General features: G+C 42.0%; 1 protein-coding gene across 3 annotated transcripts; it reads left to right on the forward strand.

The window, feature by feature from the left end:
- Positions 1-1,052: 1,052 nt before the first annotated feature.
- On the forward strand, positions 1,053-20,286 carry LOC115140891 (glyceraldehyde-3-phosphate dehydrogenase-like). Of its 3 annotated transcripts, none has more exons than XM_029679339.2 (11): positions 1,053-1,168; positions 13,934-13,993; positions 15,068-15,164; positions 15,379-15,485; positions 17,045-17,135; positions 17,410-17,528; positions 17,670-17,751; positions 17,903-18,054; positions 18,318-18,480; positions 19,637-19,734; positions 19,868-20,286. In XM_029679339.2, exons 1-11 carry the CDS (start codon positions 1,068-1,070, stop codon positions 19,935-19,937), a joined length of 1,140 nt encoding a protein of 379 aa, XP_029535199.1. In that variant the 5' UTR covers positions 1,053-1,067; the 3' UTR covers positions 19,938-20,286. The 3 variants fall into 3 exon arrangements, with proteins under 3 accessions (XP_029535199.1, XP_029535201.1, XP_029535200.1); XM_029679341.2 differs by lacking the exon at positions 1,053-1,168 and adding an exon at positions 2,178-2,233; XM_029679340.2 differs by lacking the exon at positions 1,053-1,168 and adding an exon at positions 10,303-10,364.
- The last annotated feature ends 1,424 nt before the right edge of the window (positions 20,287-21,710 follow it).

Here is a 21,710-nt window from a genome sequence, read left to right on the forward strand (position 1 = left end):
CGATGTAACATTTAATATACACCCTGTTGTAATCGACTTCAAAACTCAACGTTTAGGTAGCATACCACCATAGCGGTTAAGAGCTTTGGGCCAGTAACCAAAACGTCACAGGTTCGAATGCCCAAGCCGGCAAGGTGGACAAATCTGCCATTATGCTAATGAGCAAGGCAGTTAACACCCAACAATATCTGTTCCCCGGGCGCCGATGACGTGAATGACAGAACTCACGCCTCTCTTATTCAGAGGGGTTGGTTTTAATGCGGAAGATGCATTCAGTTAACTGGCTAGGTATCCCCTTTTAATAAATTAATTGTATATTTTAAATGTTTTTCCCCTGAGATATTATTTTACACTCAGAAATTAGATTAGTGAAATACGTTATTACACTGAGATCGTGTGTAACTACAATGGATTCACCACAATGTGGTCTCACACGGTTTTCATCCATTCCACAAAGCACGCACCATATCTCACGTAGCCCAGCAGCCGGAAGCTCTGCAGAACACGTGCCCAGATAGTCACGTGCTGCAGCATGTGGAATTTTAGAGCGGTACTCTCAGATTTTTCCATCAAATTATGCAAATTAACGAGTTTGTCATTAATGATCCGTTAGTATGGTTATGGTTCAGTGTGTGAAAATAATATAAAATACTAATTTCGATTTCTGTTCATTAAAAAAAAATCATTCTTAGCCTATTTTTTAATATTTCTAAATACTCAATTGATGCTTGGTTGGATGTGCAGGGCATCATCTACTCCCGAGTGATGCAGTGGTCTAAGGCACTGCATCTCAGTGCTAGAGGCGTCACTACAGACACCGTGGTTCGATTCCAGGCCGTGATTGGAAGTCCCATAGGGCAGTTGGCCCTGCGTCTTCCGCGTTTGTCCGGTGTAGGCCGTCATTGTTAATAAGACTTTGTTCTTAACTGACTTGCCTAGTTAAATAAAATATTAATTTAAAAAATCAGTTTGCAGCATCCTCCCGTACCGCCTATAATTTGGCAACCTCCCCCAGTTCTCTATGGTTTCCATAGCAGCCGTGACCCAGCAGAAGATCAAGTGACGTCATGTTTCTAGGGCAATTAGACCAATACGCGTGTCACGTGTCTGCTATAAATTTGGAAGGCTGTTCGCTCAGCTTGCACAGTCACTGCAGCATCTCCTCAAGGTATGTATAATCGACAAAATGACTTATTCTTCAACCGTCATTGTAATACTTATTGCTAAATATGTGTATTTTTGTTTTTTGAATACGGTTGTAATAGTGTAGCAGTAGCTACTTCTGAGCCTCTCCTTTCCCTTTAACATTACAAAGCCAGGAAATGATGGAGGCGGGGAAAGGATGCGCCTATGGCCTTGTGTAATAATTCACGTTTCTGTACAACTTAATTTTTGAAAATATGACGTGTAGTTTGCCAACTAATGCAAAGCACATACTAATCTTATTTATTAAGACACGAGTTGAGCGTTTATTGAGACCATCAAGATAATGCATTATTCATCGTTAGAAGGTAAAATGTGCAGAGGTTACGTGACACTGTAGCTCGAACGATGATGCGGTTTTCGGAAGACCGTTGAGAACGAATATTGTGGCTTTATACAACATTTATATTGTCTTCATGCAATAAATAACCAGTTAATCTGTTTCCCCACATCTGAACCTAAATAGTTGTATCAAATAGTTGGTGTAAATCAAGAGTTCTGGCATAGATGTCTGTACAGGAAATCCCAGAAATGTTACTCTAGCTAACTGGCTACGTGCCTCACCACATACTCATGATGAATTCTTTTGATTGCGTCAGAGCATTTATAGAACGTTACCGTCGCAATGATGTAAAATCTAAACTAAAGTGTAGCCAAATTTAAGCCGAGCCCACTTTTTTTTAATGAAGTGGATGTTGAATTGTAATTGATACATGTTGACAGTTTTAATTTTGGGTATGAGAGTAATAACGATTGAAGATGACTTGCATGACTCCAATGACGCTCTCTGAAGGGGGAAGCCATGGTGTGCCGTGTCGCATCAATGTGCCTACGGATTAGGTTACTTAGTCCGAATTGTAGCTAATTGTGTTAGTTGCTAAAATATACATGTTTTTAAACTTTAATCAAGATGTCAACCGTTTGCAAAGACAGGAACAACAGGTTTCGACTCGGGTCACTATGGAGGATGGAGAGGCAGCCATCGCCAGATGGGCCTTTTTCATCACTGCGATGAAGGTCGTATCATACTGTAAGGTCATTTTACAGACCTGGCCTATTTGAGTGAATGATTCCCTGCTGAATTAATTGTTTCCTGCATAAACCACTTATTATCATATTCTGGATATAAAATGATTCCTCATCCAAAAGAACAGAAATGGCATGATAGCATAGTTGAAATAATTATATATTTCAAAATTTATTCCATGACCAATATGTAATCCATATCATCATCCAAATGAGTAAATTGCTCATTATCCAGTTTGGCCTGCTTCTATGCATGTGCACTGTCAAGTATCCTTCTGGAAGACTGCCAAGGGTGTTGATTGCAAAGGCCTAATGTAAACAAGATGATGTACTGGTTTGGTCATGTGATTATTGATAGGGCCTAGTCCTGTTTTCCTGTTTTAGGCCTGAACATGCCTGCAGCTAAGAGACTCTCTGACTCAAAGACTGTTCGAGATCATCAAAACCGTGATGTATCATGGGAAAATTGAGACTGATCTACAAATGAAATGGAATAGTTGTTTATGGTGCAAGTTAATCAGCCAGTCTCTACTTTCTTTTGAAGTCGTCTGCAATGTCGACCACGACCAGTGTCTTCCTGTGTAAAGAGGTGGTTCCCTCAAACTCTACTCCCTCTCTCTGACCTGCTCAATGCGCTCTCCTTTTTTTGGTATGCACTTAATCACCTCGAGGTTACCATGGAGATATTTCCCCCACCATTATTTACAGTATGTGTGTGAAGAATCCTATCCGTGTCTTCTTTATACCTGTATTGTTAGTGTGTGGCTGTTGAATCAGTTTTGTCTGTGAAAGGGAACACATTGTTCTTTATCTGCCTTATGTAGGCCTATTTTTTTTTTTTTTTGTGCAGTATAGTGGTGAGAACTTGATAAGCACTGCTGATGCAACATGCAGCCCATCACTAGCTGTATAACTGCCTGGGTTGATCGTTAACCACACCTCCTGTCTCTACTAGGCTTGAATTTTGAATTTGATTCTTGCTGACGGTGTTCTCTCTTGATGCTGAGGTTAGAGCTAGCTATCACTTCCCCAAAGATGACATTAGTAAATTATCACATGGATGTCGTGTTTCTCCCAATCCCCCCCCCCCTCAGCTGCACATTTCAGGCAGTCCTTCATCGATCCACTGCAGTTTGCTACAACAGTTCATTTATTCATGGCTGTTCTGTTCTGCAGCGGCCACAGTCATGCCTTTCCCATCTGTGTGTGCCTTCCTGTTGTGTTCTGGTTGGTCGGCATCTCCTGCTGACCTATTAGGTTTCACAGCTCTAACAGAAGACGAATGGACTTAAACATATTGCTGCCTTGACGATTTAGTCTGACATGACACAACAGGGCTACAACTTGATGATCTTTTATCACCACAGGACAGGTGACTGGCTTATTATGCATTTAGCAAGTTTCTGGTTTTGTCCAGACAAAGCTGACTACATTAGTCTTACTAGGCCTTGATGGTGTGATCCTTAGTTGCGTGAGTTGGCTGTCTGCAGTGAGGGCAGTCATGTGACAGTAAATAGGCAAGGTGCTGAGGCTTGTAGAATCATGCTGCTCTTTCTGACAGCTGCCCAACCATATTAGACTGTACTGGTTCTCAGTCTGAGAATGTTATCAGAGGTTCATTTGCTGTATTTGAGATTAGCTCACATACAATAGTTTAGCTACAGGCTATAAAATCAGACTTTTCAAATGCTTCAGAATGATCTTGAAAACATGCCTTTGACAAATGTTTTAGGTAATCACGTTTGTTTCATAAATACAGAAGAGGTTTGATATATTGATTTACTGAAAATAATATTCTAGATGTGGGGCTGCGTGAGTTTTAATGCAGTTTATTTTCTAAAGGCGTGTGGCAGTCCGTGAGCAGGTTGAATGGTGAATACTGAGCAGTCTTCAGTCTCTAGTATCAGGGCCTGCCCCTCATGGCTCAGGTCTCAGTGGAAAACTACTGAGCTACAATCATTTCAAGACATGCCTGGGAATGTAGAAAATGCCAGTGAGGGGGTGGGTGTGTGAGGCAGCACGTTTTCATTCTCTCTGAGGTTAAGACAGATTGTAGAGGCCAACAGAGGTTAATGTGTCCTCTCTCTATGCAAATGATGCTGCTGGTCATGGAAATGAGTTATATTAGTTATTATATTTATTGTTATTGCATTCTAAATATCTTAAATATTACCTATAATTACTCAGCCTGCCTCTTGCATCGTATTTGCCTGGTTGCGTGTCATTCTTCCTGTGTGCAGCACAGTAAATGGACGTGGTGGTATGACACAGCACTTCCTCAAAATGGCTCCCAGGCTCACCTCTGCTAACAGGAATGGTTTTCCATCTGCCTCATCCCTCAACACAGCCACACACTGGTTTTTGCTTTGTTTCTTGATGGTCAGCATTTGACTGAATATTGTAGTAAAAGGCCAACTCGTTCATAAACACTTCCCTATTGAGACGCACCCACTTTATTTTTGTCCCATTGTCTGGGCCATTTTCTGCCTGAGTGTATCTGTATGCTCCTGGGGTGAATGACCCACTTACTGTAGGCACCCTGTTTCTCCCCAGTAATGGGTTGGTGCTGTGGACCAGTGCCTGTCTGGGTGAGTGGAGGGGTGGACGGCTGCACCCCAACAGTAGCCCCATAGCACTTGACTGATTGTTCCAAGTCTGTCTAGCCAGACAATTACCAATGGTGGATGTTTAAAACAAAGTAGTCATTATTGAGCTTTATTACCCCAGGCATTTTTAATATCTTGCTATGACATATTATTGGTACGATGGTCAATACACCTAGGGATGTGGTGGTCAGCTCATGGAATTTTGGATGGCGGTTATTGGTCAGCCAAATGACCGTTGTCACCGGAATAGATGTAAGACCCACATTTTCTCCTCCACTCCTGACTCCAGGTGCTGCTGCAGGGAGGGGGAATCACTTAGACAACCAAATATTAATTTGCTACAGCATCTTGCTTGTTTCAGAAAGGAGCATCAAAGTTTCATCAGGTTGTAGAGTCCATGTTACAGCCGAAACGGCGTCAACCGCATGAATGCCCGGCTCTCCTGTTTTCAGTCAGCTGTTCTTTCCACACACCAAATAATGTGTGTTTTATATATATATATATATATTAGTACCAGTATGGTTGCACAATTTGGGAAATATTCAGAGGTGGAAACTTTCCATGGGAATTAACGGAAATATATGCAAATTAATACCATTTGAATGTAGTTTTTTGTGGAGACAGGCACAAACCTTTTAGCTTATCATAATCCTCCCAATAGAAATAAAAATGTGACGAATTGAGCTTTAAATGAGTTGACTCTTCACATGGGATGATTTCACTGTATAACAGAATACCGAATGATCCATCGCATCTCCCAAAAATGTTTTCAACATCTAAAATGATAACCAAAGCTTTAGTTTCTAGACTGTCTTCCCCTCAGGCTTTCATGTCTTCTCCCTGGACCTCAATGTCCACCTCTTGAACATCACTCTGAGACCATCTTCACTGTCACTTTCCAACCTTGTTGAGGATGGCTTGTTGTCAGGCTCTAAAATCTGCCCGGCTGGCCACCAATTTTTCAACCCTTGTATTGGTCAGCCTGTTGCGTGCTTTGATGCGTGCGTTCCCTAACAAGGACCAGTTGCGCTCTGAGGTGGCTGTTGGTGGGATTTGGAGGATGATGGAGGCAACAGGGGAAATGGCCTCAGAGCCACAAAGTCCCTTCCACCATGTGGCTGATGAGATACGTTGGTACGACTGCCTTACTGCATCTCCATCCCAAAGCCCTTGCTTGGAAGTGTACTTCACCAGACTGCCAAGAACCTTCTCACATCCAGGCCAAGGTGGCGAGACACGGTAGTGATGACATCATAGGCCTTGTTGATCTTTGCACCAGACAGCATCCTTGGGGTTCAACATGTAAGCTGTGGTGTTTATGGGCTTCAGGCAGAAGTCTTCAAGCTTTTTGATGTATTTCAAAACTGCAGTTTCCTCTGCTTGGAGCAACAGTGAAGTGGGCAGGGTAGTACGGATTTCTTCTCTTACATATGCAAGAGTTTAGCCTTTTATTTTTATACCCTTTTAACTAGGCAAGTAAGTTAGTTAACACAATCTTATTTTCAATGACTGCCTAGGAACGGTAGGTTAACTGCCTTGTTCAGGGGCAGAACGAAAGATTTTCACCTTGTCAGCTCGGGGGATACAATCTTGCAACCTTACAGTTAACTTGTCCAACACTCTAACCACCTGCCTCTGCACTCCACGAGGAGCCTGCCTGTTATGCGAATGCAGTAGAAGCCAAGGTAAGTTGCTAGCTAGCCTTAGACTTCTTTTTTTTTTTTTTTTTTTACATCATAATCACTAGTTATAACTACACATGGTTGCTATTACTTGTTTATCTAGCGTGTCTTGCATTGCATATAATCGATGCGGTGCGTATCGTTGCTCCAATGTGTACCTAACCATACACACCAATCAATGCCTTTCTTAAAATAAATACACAGAAGTATATATTTTTAACCCTGCATATTTAGCTAAAAGATATCCAGGTTAGCAGGCAATATTAGCCAGGTGAAATTGTCACTTCTCTTGCGTTCATTGCACGCAGAGTCAGGGTATATGCAACAGTTTGGGCAGCCTGGCTCATTGTGAACTAATTTGCCAGAATTTTATGTAATAATGACATTACATTGCAGGTTGTGCAATGTAACAGGAATATTTAGACTTAGGGATGCCACCCGTTAGAAAATGCAGAACGGTTCCGTATTGCACAAATAATAAATGTTTTGTTTTCTAAATGAGTTTCTGGATTCGACCGTATTAATGACAAAGGCTCGTATTTCTGTGTTATGTTATAATTAAGTATGCTTTGATAGAGCAGTCTGAGCGATGGTAGGCAGCAGCAGGCTCGTAAGCATTCATTCAAACAGCACCTTCATGCGTTTTGCCAGCAGCTCCTCGCAAGCACAGAGCTGTTTATGACTTCAAGCCTATCAGCCTAATGGCTGGTGAAATGGCTGGCTAGTTAGTGGGGTGGGTGCGCGCTAATAGCGTTTCAAATGTCACTCGCTCTGAGACTTGGAGTAGTTATTCCCCTTGCTCTGCAAGGGCTGTGGCTTTTGTGGAGCGATGGGTAACGCTGCTTCGAGTGTGGCTGTCGACGTGTTCTTGGTTCGAGCCCAGGTAGGGGCAATGTGAGGGACGGAAGCTATACTGTTACACTGGCAATACTATAGTGCCAATAAGAACATCTAATAGTCAAAGGTATATGAAATACAAATGCTATAGAGTCTTATAAATAATATATTAACTACAACCTAAAACCTCTTACCTTGGAATATTGAAGTCTCATGTTAAAAGGAACCACCAGCTTTCATGTTCTGAGCAAGTAACTCAAACGTAACAAAGCTAACATGGCACATGTATCGGCTTTTTTGGTCCTCCAATCGGTATCGGCGCTGAAAAAATCATAATCGGTCGCCCTCTAGTTGAGGGGTGGAGATGTAGTTAATTATTCCTTGCCCACAAACATTCAACCACCCATTAGAGATGCTTGCAATACAGTCTGCTTTCTCTATAATTTCCTTGACCTTCACTTGAACTCTGCATCCAGCAAATGAGTAGATAAAACATGTCAGGGTGGAGGGGGTGTATGCTGGGGGACGAACATTCAGAATTATCTTCCAATACACATTGCCTGTGAGCATCAGAGGTGAACCAGTTGCATGCACAGCTCAAGCAAGACATTCATCAGCATTTCTCTGACTACGTTCTTCCATTGAGTCAAACTTCTGATTCCAGTAGGACCATAAGCTGATGCTATCTTAAAGGTGTCTGAATCATAATTTTCACCTCAAATAGAAGTAGAGGGACTTTTGTCAGAAGTTGCTTGTTGTGAGTGCTGGGGGAACTTTATGCACTTGGGCAGATTCTGCATCTTTGTTATATTCTTCACATGATTTGGCACAGTATAACATTAGTTGCAGTGAAATGTCTCCACAATCAGTGCCTGTGGCATTTTTCTGTAAAGATTAGTATTAAAAAAAGCCATGTATAGTTAAACTAAACAACTATTATAAGAAGTGTTTTAAAACTAAACATGTATGGAAACAGGTGAATTAACACTCCTCAGTTAGTAGGCTTAAGCAAGCTAAACCCCACATGGTAGCAAAAACTACCTAGCAGAAATTGTTAGAAATGATTTAAACACTTTGCTGTAGGCTACTATTTACTAATCATGTATGTCATAAAATATATTCACCCCACCCAGTATTGTAATCAACTTACCAGAAGGCATGTAGTCCTTGGCTCAGACAGTGTAGTAGTGTGGGCTCAATAGCATCCCATTAGTGTGCAAGATCTTGAATCAGCTGTGCTGTGTGATGGAAGAATGCACTGTGCATGCAGAGGGTTGCAATGCCATTGAATTGGGGATAGTTTGACCGAAATATGCCACAAGACCTAGAATTGCCTTGTGTATCCCACAAAGGTTCACTGTTATAAGCTAACTTTTCTGAATGTAATCAATTCCTAGGAATAACTTCCCATGAGAAATTTCTGGAAATTTACCGGAAAGTTTTCAACCCTAAGTACCAGTCAAAAGTTTGGACACCTACTTATTCAAGAGTTTCTTTATTTTTACTTTTCTGCATTGTAGAATAACAGTGAAGACACCAACTATGCAGTAAAGCATATGGACTCATGTAGTAACCAAGTGTTAAATAAATATATATTTTGGATTCTTCAAAGTAGCCACCCTTTTGCCTTGATGTCTTTGCACACTAGAAAATGGTAAAAGTAAAGAAACCCTGGTATGAGTAGGTGTGTCCAGACTTTTGACTGGTACTCAGGTGTTATGAAGGTTATTTTTATTTTCATGACAGTCTTCATCTGTTATATAGTATTTGTGCCAGCCCTAAATATACCATGGCTCAGGCTTTTGCTTGAATGACACAATCACAAACTACTCTTTTCAGTGTTTGGAACCTGATCATGGGCTGTTATGCAGACATGTTGTTAATTTAAACCTGATGTGTCAGTTTTCAGTAGAACAGGCAGATAATTGATTGCGGTTGAGTCTGAAGCAGAGGTGGATCCTATAGGCCTGTACAAACAATGCCGTTTGTCTGTGCTGGGCTTTAATAAGTCACCACCATGTCAGCAGCCTGTGCCTGTTGAATTCCTCCACATTTCAGCTCTTGAGAGCCATTTGACATCTTGAGGCATCCAGAACACAAGTCCAGTATTGATTGGTCCTCTCGACAAAGGATTCTATTTGTCCGCCCACTTGCATACTCTTGAGACCAAAAGAGGGGTGGTAGTACTTCAGACAACAATATACACGGACACAATAACACAACCAGCCGACATTTTCTTTTGACGAGACAGGCGCGAGTGAGGCTTGTCTACTGTTTTTTTTTTTTCTCAAGAAGCAACATGGAGGTGATAGAACTAGTGCAATGGAGTTGATTTGTGGATTGAACCAGGCTGAAAGGGAAGGTGTGAACACGATATTAACATGGAGCCTTCTCTGACTGCCTCCCAGCCTGTTTGCCTTTATCACTAATGGCTGGGTCACCTTGTGATGCCTGTAGCAAGGAGAATTGAAGATGGCCAGACAGTCTAACTTGATGACATCTTTTTAATGTCCTTATCCAAAGGTTCAATGTTACTGAATATATCAAAATGTAAATTTCAAGCTCCAGACTAGTACTTTTAATTCCCCACTGGTGCAGTGAATTTGAGTTGAGGCCCAGATGGCATTCATTTTGTAGTCTGTGTGACTGCGTCAGGTGAGGAGGATTCAATGTGAGCTTGGTTCATTATAGGCCAGTCAATCCAGGCAGCATACGCAGTGCATTCTGGGGCTCTTTAAAAAGACCACGGGTTGGAGGAACAGGCAGATTAGGATAAGCCAGCTGGGTTAGTTGCGGTGGGAGCCACACACAGGAATACAGGCACAGATTATCAAGTTGTCTAACGTTATACCAACCAGATGCAAGGGCAAGCCATTGTCCTTTCAAAGACAGTGCTAAGTTCTACCTTGCTGCAGTTTTACATATAGGCCTGCAAGCTGTGGAGAGGAGTTGTGAGGAGATATATGATTTATTGCTCATTGGAGGATACTACAGATCCTAAGCCCATTCAGTAAGGTACTTTACTTGACCTTGTGATACTAGTCCAATTAAATATGTAGTTTTGCATAGCCCTCACGTTATAGCCTACACCCAGACAGTTTGAACCGGGTGCTAGACATTAGACAACCAGATAATCCATTGGAAGAACCTAGGCCTATTTATAGCTATTTTGTGTTGATTGACCAAAGTGTTGCTTCGATTGAGGTGTTTTCGCCCCAAGGGCTTTGTTCCCACTAGTCTAGCCTAATGCCCAGAGTTCAGTACTAGTTCTGTTCCGTGTATGGATTGTTTCTGTGCACCCATTTCGGTGACCTTCCGCTCAGTGGAAAAGCTAATGGAGGATAACTGGGACTCCCTTCATATAGGGATCCAGCTTTTGTCAAATTAACATCGGATTTGACTTTTTGTAGCTGATTAGGATAACCTAATTATCCTAACCTGCTGCGCAAGTTAAAGTTAGCTAATCCTTTTCCTAAAATATTATTTTGCTGTTAATTTGACAAAAGCTGGATACCTTCTAGCCACTCTAATATAGCCTATCTGTCCAGGGTTTTTATATCAGTGTCTGGTTTTGAGGTTATGGTGACCCCCTTCACTTGTTGATAAGTTTACAAAGAGGCACTCAGGCTTTTTCATGGTCTCATTTTAGGTGTAACATCTGCTCATACAGTCAGTTGCTGATGTGTTAATAACCTTAGAATTTCTGAGTTTAAATTAGGTAAGGTTACAGCGAGGCTAGGTTATGGCCTAATGATTTATCCTAACTTGAGAGAACTACATTTACCTTTCCTTTGAACTGGACATGGTCATGGATTTCTTTTTATAGACCTAAATGTTATTTTAGTTCTGTTCGCTTGGACCTCCATGTGCAGCCAAAATCACTCATGGCAGACTAGGACAAATCAATAGAGAACTCTTTTTCAGTTGAACTGGATTAATAGTGGGTTTGTCATTTGCTTTATTGGTTTAAATGTCACCTACAGTGGCAAAGTATGAACCCTTTGGAATTACCTGGATTTCTGCATAAATTTGTCACATCTGATCTAAGTCACTACAATAGACAAACAATGTGCTTAAACAGGGTAGCCTAGTGGTTAGCGCGTTGGACTAGTAACCGGACGGTTGCAAGTTCAAATCCCCGAGCTGACAAGGTACAAATCTGTCATTCTGCCCCTGAACAGGCAGTTAACCCACTGTTCCTAGGCTGTCATTGAAAATAAGAATTTGTTCTTAACTGACTTGCCTGGTTAAATAAAGGTGAAGTGAAAATGTATAATTGTTTTTGTCTTTATTGAACACTCGTGTAAACATTCTCAGTGCAGGGTGGGAAAAGTATGTGAACCTTTGGATTTAATAACTAGTTGACCCTCCGTTGGCAGCAATAACCTCAACCAAACATTTTCTGTAGTTGCGGATCAGACCTGCACAACAGTCAGGAGGAATGCTGACATCTCATCAACAGATGTTAGCATGTTCCAGATATTTCTGTAAGTCTTTAGCTGACACTCCAGGATTCTTCTTAAGCTCATTGAGCGTTCTGCACTGTGCTCTTGCAGTCATCTTTTCAGGACGACCACTCCTAGGGAGAGTAGCAACAGTGCTGAACTTTCTCCATTGACAATTTTTCTTACCGTGGACTGATGAACATCAAGGCTTTTAGAGATACTTTTGTAACCATTTTCCAGCTTTATACAAGTCTACAATTATTAGGTCTCCTGAGATCTCTCTTGTTTGAGGCATGGTTCACATCAGGCCATATTGCTTGTGAATAGCAAACTCAAATGTTGAGTTTTTTATAGGGCAGGGCAGCGTTAACCAACCTCTCCAATCTCATCTCATTGCTTGGACTCCAGGTTAGCTGACTCCACTTAGCTTTTGGAGAAGTCATTAGCCTAGGGGTTCACATACTTTTTCCAACCTACACTGTGAATGTTTAAATTATGTATTCAATATAGACAAAATAAATTGTCTGTCCACGTAGATGAAAATCCAACCAATTTATACAGAAATCCAGGTAATTCCAAAGGGTTCACATACTTTTTCTTGCCACTGTATAGAGCAATACAGATTATGGTAAATATGATTCATTGATTGATCTATAGCCCAGGGCTAGGACTTGTTTATAACAGCAGTGTTTCAACATTGATATAAGAGTTTGCCACATCAATTTCCAACAAATGTTTTCATCAACGCAAAATGAAGAAGCAGGAATTTCCTGATTGTTGCATCACTTTGTTAGCAAACTGTAGTAACTTAGTTATGCGGTCCATCCTCCAACACATACCAGACATTGTTATTGGTCAACTGTATTTTGCAAGTATTGCCTTAAATGTGTTCAAACCTCTCCCGACCTCAAATTACCTTCAGCATTGCTAACCCACTTTTTTTTTTTTTTTTTGCTAGGCTATATAATTTGGTTGAACATTTCTTTGACTTGCTCAAACAGTATGTAAAGACGAGTTAAACTATAAAGCCTTATTTTTATAGTCTCAGCTGTAATAACTTGCTTTCTAGTTACAGGAAGTGTCTGCAACTAACCCAGCTGGCTTATCCTAATCTGCCTATTCCTCCAACCCATGGTCTTTTTAAAGAGCCATAGAATGCACTGCATATGCTGTCTGGAATGACTGGCCTATAATGAACCAACTGGGCCAAGCTCACAGTGAATCCTCCAACTAACGCAGTCACACAGCTACAAAAGTAATGCCATCTGGGCCTCAACTCCATTCACTGCACCAGTGGGGAATTAAAAGTACTAGTCTGGAGCTTGAAATTTAGAGAACAGCCAGCCACTGTCAAATGCCACACATACAGCAGCTTGTCCATAAGTAATGTGCCTATCCTAAGGCTCATATTTCTACGTTTCCATGCAAGTTGAGCTGAGAACAGAAAGCATGTCTGTGTCCAATCCTCTGATATGGGACCATTGGAGAAGTCAAAGTAGACCAATACCCTAGTCTCCTATTAAAACCAGAAGGCTGTGTTATCATTCCTTACATACTGCAGCCTCTGGAAAGTAATGAGACTGGCCTGGCACCAGTCCTACCGGCTGGTAATAGTGAGAGCTACTGATTGATATCCCCTGTGGATTGAGACCGGCTAGAAGGGAGGAGCCCAGATCCCAGTGTTTGTTCCATACTGGGCTAGTTTACCCTGGAGTCGACAAAGGAAGTCCCCTGAATAGGAAGTCTGGGCCTGTTGCTTCTCTGTCTGGCATGTTAAACAGGCCTGGAGACAATGGAGCCTCACGTAGCCAAGTTAGGGACACAAATCGAACTTACACTTCCCATCACTAGGCCACCTAGTCCTGCACTATATAGCAGAACAAGTGTGACTTAGCTAAGTAACAGCAGTTAGCTAACTGTTACTTAACTGGACAAATTAAGCTGTGGTACTTCTATCTCTGTTATAGAAAAAAGTGATTGCTGATTTTAGGCACTGTGCTCTGTGGGAATAGACGGCCTGGGAAGAGTCAGTGTTAGTTAGGCCTACCCTCTTTGTGAAAGCTGTACATTTTGCAAGACTGCTGTTTCTACTGGGAGATACTTTTGTTGCAATACATTTTCTGTCTTGTTTCAGGTTCACCACTACAACCCAATCAACAGCAACTATGTCAGACCTCTGTGTTGGAATCAACGGGTAAGCATTACATTCACCTCTAATACACATTGTTGCATATTTATCAAAAACTGTGTTAAACTGCCATTAAAAATAATGGAAAATGACCCATGTGCACCAACAAAGACATCCAGCCCCTGTTAAGAGTTATGTAATAACAGGCTATGAAGCAATGCAATTGCAAAACGCACTGATAACTGAAGGATCTATGGTGTAAATCGCAATTGGGAGCAGTGAACACTGAACAGACATTGGTCGTCTTCCTATGGGTATCTGTCAGCCCCCACAGAGCCTGTGGTTGTCATCAGTGGCCAGTTGCACCAGTTGAGTGTAAAAGTTGTTAAATTTTTGTTTGGGCGTAGCTACGTCCAACTTTGGGATAAGAATTTAGTTGTAGCTAAGTCCGGCGTAAGCAATGGGCGTTCATGAGATTTGATGATTTCTAATGATGGTTGCTAGCCTGCGCCCATTTACTAGACTGTTACCGTCCTCGTGACCATTCTGAACTTTGCGAGGCACGTCTCATCACTTTGCAAAGCCCACCACTATGCATGTTTTCTAAACCACATCTGGATGGGTCAATCAATAATTACTGTGGGAATGACTCACTAAATTACGAAGATATTGGAATAAAGTAGGCTAATTTAAATACTTTAAAGTAATAGCCATGTGTGGACAAACATTTGGTGTAACAGGTATCATTTTTAGGTCCAGCGTAGAGCACATTTTACGTTGGACATAGAGTTACGACCAACTGGTGCAACCAGCCCCAGAAGGTGTGGTGTTGAGGGGAGTCCGTAGTGTTAGATGGGAAGAGGAGGACCGCACTGTTAACAGATAATGGGGATTACACTGTAAACCAACACACCAATGCACATACATCCGAGTCACACGGTTAAGTGCACACTACTTCACTCACCCTTCCACATGATGTGTAAATCCTAACTCAAACATGTTAGTTTAGCATCATCTGGAATTTTTCACAGCAGTCCCAATACAGAGGCCGGACGAGGGGATTTTAGAATGTTTTTTAGGGTAGAAATCCCATGTCGCCCTGTGTCTGTACTGAATCCACCCTTTCCCCTCTCTGTCCAGATTTGGCCGTATTGGCCGCCTGGTCCTCAGGGCCTGCCTGCAGAAGGGAATCAAAGTCGTTGCCATCAACGATCCCTTCATCGACCTGCAGTACATGGTGAGCTGAGTCTCAGTCCCTCAACCAACAGCCTTCATATAACATGGCACCCTGCCATATTAATCAGAGGAGGCCAGATCAAGCTACCCGTACGCTTATGTGGTAGTATTTATTGTAATAACACACCAATTACCCCATGTGTAATGAACTGATAACCTTGATGTTCTCTGACAATGTCAGTTTTGTTTTTCTCCAACATTCTCTTTCTCCACAGGTTTACATGTTCAAGTATGACTCCACCCACGGCCGTTACAAGGGTGAGGTGAGCATGGAGGATGGGAAGCTGATTGTGGACGACCACTCCATCTCCGTATTCCAGTGGTGAGTGACGACATCATCACGTATGCTCGTGCGTGCAGCGTTTCTGTACATCTGAGTGAAGTTCCATTCTATGGGGCTAGGTTGATTTGGGATTGAACGTGTGTGCCCCTTTCTCCCTGGCTCAGAGTATTACCTCAGTGGTCTGTAATCCCTCAGTGGTCTGTAATCCCTCTGGCCAGTATCTCCTCAGTGTTGCTATTGGCCTTTGAGGGCTGGTGCCACCTGTCTGCAAGGCCCAGCTCAGTGTTAACACTGAGGCTTAAAGGAAATATTCACCCATTTTGAAAGTTAATCCCAAAAGTTCCAAATGAATAGACATTTCAAATGTCATATGGCTATATACAGTGTTGTAATGATGTGTAAATTGTTAAAAGTAGAAAAGGGAAAATGAATAAACATAAATATGGGTTGTATTTACAATGGTGTTCTTCACTGGTTGCTGCGGTGATGGTACACTATGGTATATCACCCAATAAATATGGGAGTTTATCAAAATTTGATTTGTTTTTGATTTCTGTGCAATCTGAGGGAAATATGTGTCTCTATGGTCATACATTTGGCAGAAGGTTAGGAAGTGCAGCTCATTTTCCACATTTTGTGCACAGTCTCATCTCTTGAGATCCAGGTCTGCCTACTGCGGCCTTTCTCAATAGCAAGGCTATGCTCACTGAGTCTGTACAGTCGTGGCCAAAAGTTGAGAATGACACATTCATTTTCAAAGTCTGCTACCTCAATTTGCATATACTCCAGAATGTTATCAAGAGTGCTCCGATTAATTGCAAAGTCCTCTTTGCCATGCAAATGAACTGAACCCCCAAAAAACATTACCACTGCATTTCAGCCCTGCCACAAATGGACCAGCTGACATGTCAGTGACTCTCTCGTTAACACGGGTGTGAGTGTTGAAAAGGCTAGAGAACTCTGTCATGCTGATTGAGTTTGAATAACAGACTGGAAGCTTCAAAAGGAGGGTGATGCTTGGAATCATTGTTCTTCCCAATTTTGCCTAAGAACACGGCCATGAATAAAGAATGGTACCAAAACATCATCCGAGAGCAACTTCTCCCAACCATCCAGGAACAGTTTTGTGACGAACAATGCCTTTTCCAGCATGATGGAGTGATAACTAAGTGGCTTGGGGAACATAACTCCCCAGACCTTAATCCCACTTGTGGTCAATCTTAAAGAAGCGGGTGGACAAACAAAAACCCACAAATTCTAACAAACTCCAAGCATTGATTATGCAAGAATGGGCTGCAATCAGTCAGGATGTGGCCCAGAAGTTAATTGACCGCATGTCAGGGCGGATTGCAGAGGTCTTGGAAAAAAGCCTCAACACTGCAAATATTGACTCTTTGCATCAACTTCATGTAATTGTCAAAAGCCTTTGACACGTATGAAATGCTTGTAATTATACTTCAGTATTCCATAGTAACATCTGACAAAAATATCTAAAGACGCTGAAGCAAACTTTGGAAATTAATGTTTGTCATTCTCAACTTTTGGCCACGACTGTACATAGTCAAAGCTTTCCTTAATCTCTCTCTCTCCCCCATTAGTATGAAGCCCCATGAGATCCCATGGGGTAAAGCCGGTGCCGATTACGTCGTTGAGTCCACCGGAGTCTTCCTCAGCATTGACAAGGCCTCTGTAAGTAGCAGTACCGAGACACAGAAGACTCGGACACACTTGTGTCCTTGTCAAGCACTGTTGACTATAGCGCTCACCAATGCCTTGCGTCAGCCAAATAAGTAACCCTAATGTCCTTTGCCAAAATAAACCTATGAAACTCTAAAGACTTTATCAACAGTTCTCAGGTGTATTAGGACCAGTCAGATCCAGACACAAACATGAAATATGATGTATTAGATGTGCATTCAAGATTTGAGACTTTCTCAATGTGTTTTCTTTTCTGTTTCCACAGTCCCACATCCAGGGTGGTGCCAAGCGGGTGGTTGTGTCTGCCCCCTCACCCGACGCCCCCATGTTTGTCATGGGAGTCAACGAGGACAAGTACGACCCCTCCAGCATGACCATCGTCAGGTGAGTCCCTTTTATTCCTGACCAATACATGCATGATCAAAGGGCGAACTCTTCACAAGAATAGTCAACCTTTTAATAAGGGTAGCATAATTGATTCATCTGAATTGGTGACCTATTGTAATTCTCTCTGGTCATCCACAGTAATGCATCTTGCACGACGAACTGCCTTGCCCCCCTGGCTAAGGTCATCCACGACAACTTCGGCATCGAGGAGGCCCTCATGGTCAGTGTTTTTCTTCGATTAGACTGTCCATGCATCTTCATGAGCAGGGAGCATCTGAATGTCTTTTGTTCCCATGGTCCATATTGACACATCTGCTGACGCTATGGAACCCATGCTCATCTTTCCCTTTTTCTCTCTCTGGTCCTCTCAGACCACAGTCCACGCCTACACCGCCACCCAAAAGACTGTGGACGGCCCCTCTGCCAAGGCATGGCGCGATGGCCGTGGTGCCCACCAGAACATCATCCCTGCCTCCACCGGAGCTGCCAAGGCTGTGGGCAAGGTCATCCCTGAGCTCAACGGGTCAGTAGATGGTGTGTGTGTATGTGTCACAGGAGGCTGGTTGGCATGACATCAAACATGTGATTTCCATGTGGTTGATACCATTCCATTGACTCCATTCCAGCCATTTATGAGCCGTCCTCCCCTCCGCAGCCTCCTGTGATGGGTGTTTGCATACATTTATGTGATTGTCTACTACTTATCAAAGATGCTGAATGCAGATGTGTGCGTGATGAAAAAGACTGATTATATAAGTGCTGATGTAAGTCTTCTCTCTCTGTCAGCAAGCTGACTGGCATGGCCTTCCGTGTGCCCGTGGCTGACGTGTCAGTGGTGGACTTAACCTGCCGCCTGTCCCGGCCTGGCAGCTACGCTGAGATCAAGGCGGCTGTCAAGAAGGCCGCCGAAGGACCCATGAAGGGATACCTGGGATACACTGAGGACTCTGTAAGTTAACCTCTCTAGGGTAGGTGGGACGCTAGGTCCCACCTGGCCAACATCCAGTGAGATTGCAGAGTGCCAAATACAGGAATTGTCATTATAAAAATTCAGAAAACCAAGCATATTTTACATGGGTTTAAAGATGAACTTCTTGTGAATCCAACCACGGTGTCAGATTTTTTTTTTTAAATGCTTTACAGCGAAAGAATACCTTACGATTATTTGAGGACATAGCCCAGCAGACAAATCATTAAACAGTAGCCAGCCAAGTAGAATAGATACACAAGTCAGAAATGGAGAGAAAATGAATCCCTTACCTTTGATCTTCATATGGTTGCACTCAGAAGACATTAATTTACTCAATAAGTATTTATATCCAAAAACCTGTTTTGTTCGCGCCGCCTTCAGTAATCCACAGGCTCAAACTCAGTCAAAACGGGCAGACAAATCCAAATGGTATCCGTAAAGTTCATAGAAACATGTCAAACGATGTTTATATTCAATCCTCAGGTTGTTTTTAGCCTAAATTATCTATAATATTTCAACCGGACAATGACGTCGTCAACAAGAAAGGCACTCTCGGGATTGCGCATGAAAAAGCTCTGACACGTCAGTATCCACTCATTCAGACTGGTCTTACTCCCTCATTAATCAGAATACAAGCCTGAAACCATTTCTAAAGACTGACCTCTAGTGGAAGGCATAGGAACTGCAATTTGAGTCCTAAGTCAATGGATACTGTAATGGCATTGAATAGAAAACTACAAAACCTACTTCCTGAATGGATTTTTGTCAGGTTTTCGCCTGCCAAATCAGTTCTGTTATACTCAGACACTATTTTAACAGTTTTGGAAATGCGTTTTCTATCCAAATCTACCAGTTGTATGCATATCATATCTTCTGGGCCTGAGTAGCAGGCTGTTTAATTTGGGCATGCTTTTAATATCAAATGCTGCCCCCTACCCTAGAGAAGTTGATTACAAAATATGTATGTCAACATGAAAGATGAGCAGAGGTGGCAATGGAGCTCAGTTTTACTGGCAATTATATGTGTTATTAGTAAGTTGTAGTTTAAAAGCAGGGCTCCTAGATGACATAGATCTCTGTATACTGCAGCTGTTCTGTTGGTGGGTTTCTCACTGCTTATATCCTGTCCCACCAGGTTGTGTCTTCTGACTTCATTGGAGACACCCACTCCTCCATCTTTGATGCTGGCGCTGGCATCTCCCTCAACGACAACTTTGTCAAACTCATTTCCTGGTAAGTAACTCCCTTAGAATTAGAGTAAATATTCAATCATTCTTAATTCTATAGTTCCTCCCCTGCTAATGCTAGACCCCTTTTTGGTTATTCTCAGCCCTCAACTAAACTGACACCATCTCTGTTTCCCCAGGTATGACAATGAGTTCGGCTACAGCCACCGCGTCGCTGACCTGTTGCTGTACATGCATTCTAAGGAGTAACTTTCCGGCTCCAGAAAGCTGCAATGGGACCCACCCCCCTTTTACATGCACTCACACCCTCCAGTGTCACACCCCTAGTACCCCCAGCCCTCCACCACTCTCTACAACACAACTTAGTCTCTGTAGTAGGCTGTGTGTACGAGTATTTGTTTTTTCCTTTATGAAAAAGTCCCACTGACGGTTTTGACTTGACAGTATGTGTTTGTCTTCCCAGAACCATTGCCATGATGTTTCCATACTGGCTGTTACCATGTAATATTGGTGTTAAAATAATTCTAGTTTAAGAGTCAAGTGAGAAAGACAAGCTACTGTAACTAAAAAAGTAATAAATCTGGAAAATCTTTACAAATGTCTCTGTCTTGCCTTGTTGTTCATGTTTGCTCAGTGTTATAAGAACATGTTCTCTCACAATGACATAAGTTGTCATCTGCATTCAGGATAATCAACAGGATGCAGAACATGAAGCTGATGCATTATAAAGTGACAATCGTATGGTTTGTTACATTAATGACAGGATTTGACTTTTGTATGCACATTTGCATTATTTGAACATACAAATGTTAATCCCTAAACTACAGTTTTAATAGCTGATGCTTTAGCCAGGCCAGTTTTAATACTATGCTGGAACAAAAGTCTGCATACCCTTGTTGGTACCTGACCAGGAGTCAAACATGATTGGCAAATTCAATATCAATCTGGTTATGCATGTTGCACTGGATGACTTCTCAGCCAGGTTCTGACAGAATTGAACAGGTGTAAGGCCATGGGACTGAGTTTCTCAATCAAGTATCAACTCTCCAAGAACATGCAAATGCATTCTGAAAGTTCTGTTAGTCCACTATTGCAAGTGATTTAATCCTGCCCTAACAGAAATCGCAGGAGACATCTAGTGGCAAATATTGTAGCACAAGGTAAACCAAATGACCGGTGGTATATTTTCTGCATTCAACACTGTTCACATGAAATGCCACCATCTATTTTGGGATGTCATTATAGCATGGTTGTACATTTCTATATTAGACTGTAGCCTAGACTACTGCACATTGTAGATGCCTGAATGACCATAATGAGCATAAAGGTCCAATGTAGCCATTTATAGCTCAATCAAATAATTTCTGGGTAAGTACCTGACTTATTTTTGACCATTTTAATTAACTTTTTTTTTTTAGCAAGAGCAGACCAACGCCATCCCACCAAAAGAGGTAATTTCTTCTTTTCAAACATACATCACATCACATCACAACACATCATACACTAAAAGGGCATCAGTTTTCAGAGTACTATTCCAAGCTCATAGTTTGGAAATATTTTGAAAACTCACAAATCACGTTTTTGACTGCACTGGGCCTTTAACTCGACGTTTGACTACATATAGTGTAACCCTGCCGCCGCAAGATAACGCTATTATTCCTAACGTCGTTTGTCAGTGGATAATAGCGCCAACTAGCGGCTGTCCAGGCTAGCTATATTGCTGCAAATATCCTTAAACTTATAAATTGTCAGTTGTATTTTTTCATGTCAAAGACAATGCATGAACTCGTTGCATGAACATCAGAAATCACCGAGTTTGTAAGCATTTTCATACGAAACAATCTTGGAAAGAAACTGCCGAAGTCCTGCCTTGAAATTATTACGGTTAACCATGACTCCGTTCTGTCGTTCCGTCCATTTGCTTTACAAGACCCTATATTAGAGTTCCTGGCCTAATGCACAAGCAAACGAGCGGAACGATAGGTCGGGGACATCAAGGAATAGCGGAATCATTTAATGGTA

This window comes from Oncorhynchus nerka, linkage group LG14 (assembly GCF_034236695.1).
Source record: "Oncorhynchus nerka isolate Pitt River linkage group LG14, Oner_Uvic_2.0, whole genome shotgun sequence".
NCBI classification, from domain to species: Eukaryota; Metazoa; Chordata; class Actinopteri; order Salmoniformes; family Salmonidae; genus Oncorhynchus; species Oncorhynchus nerka.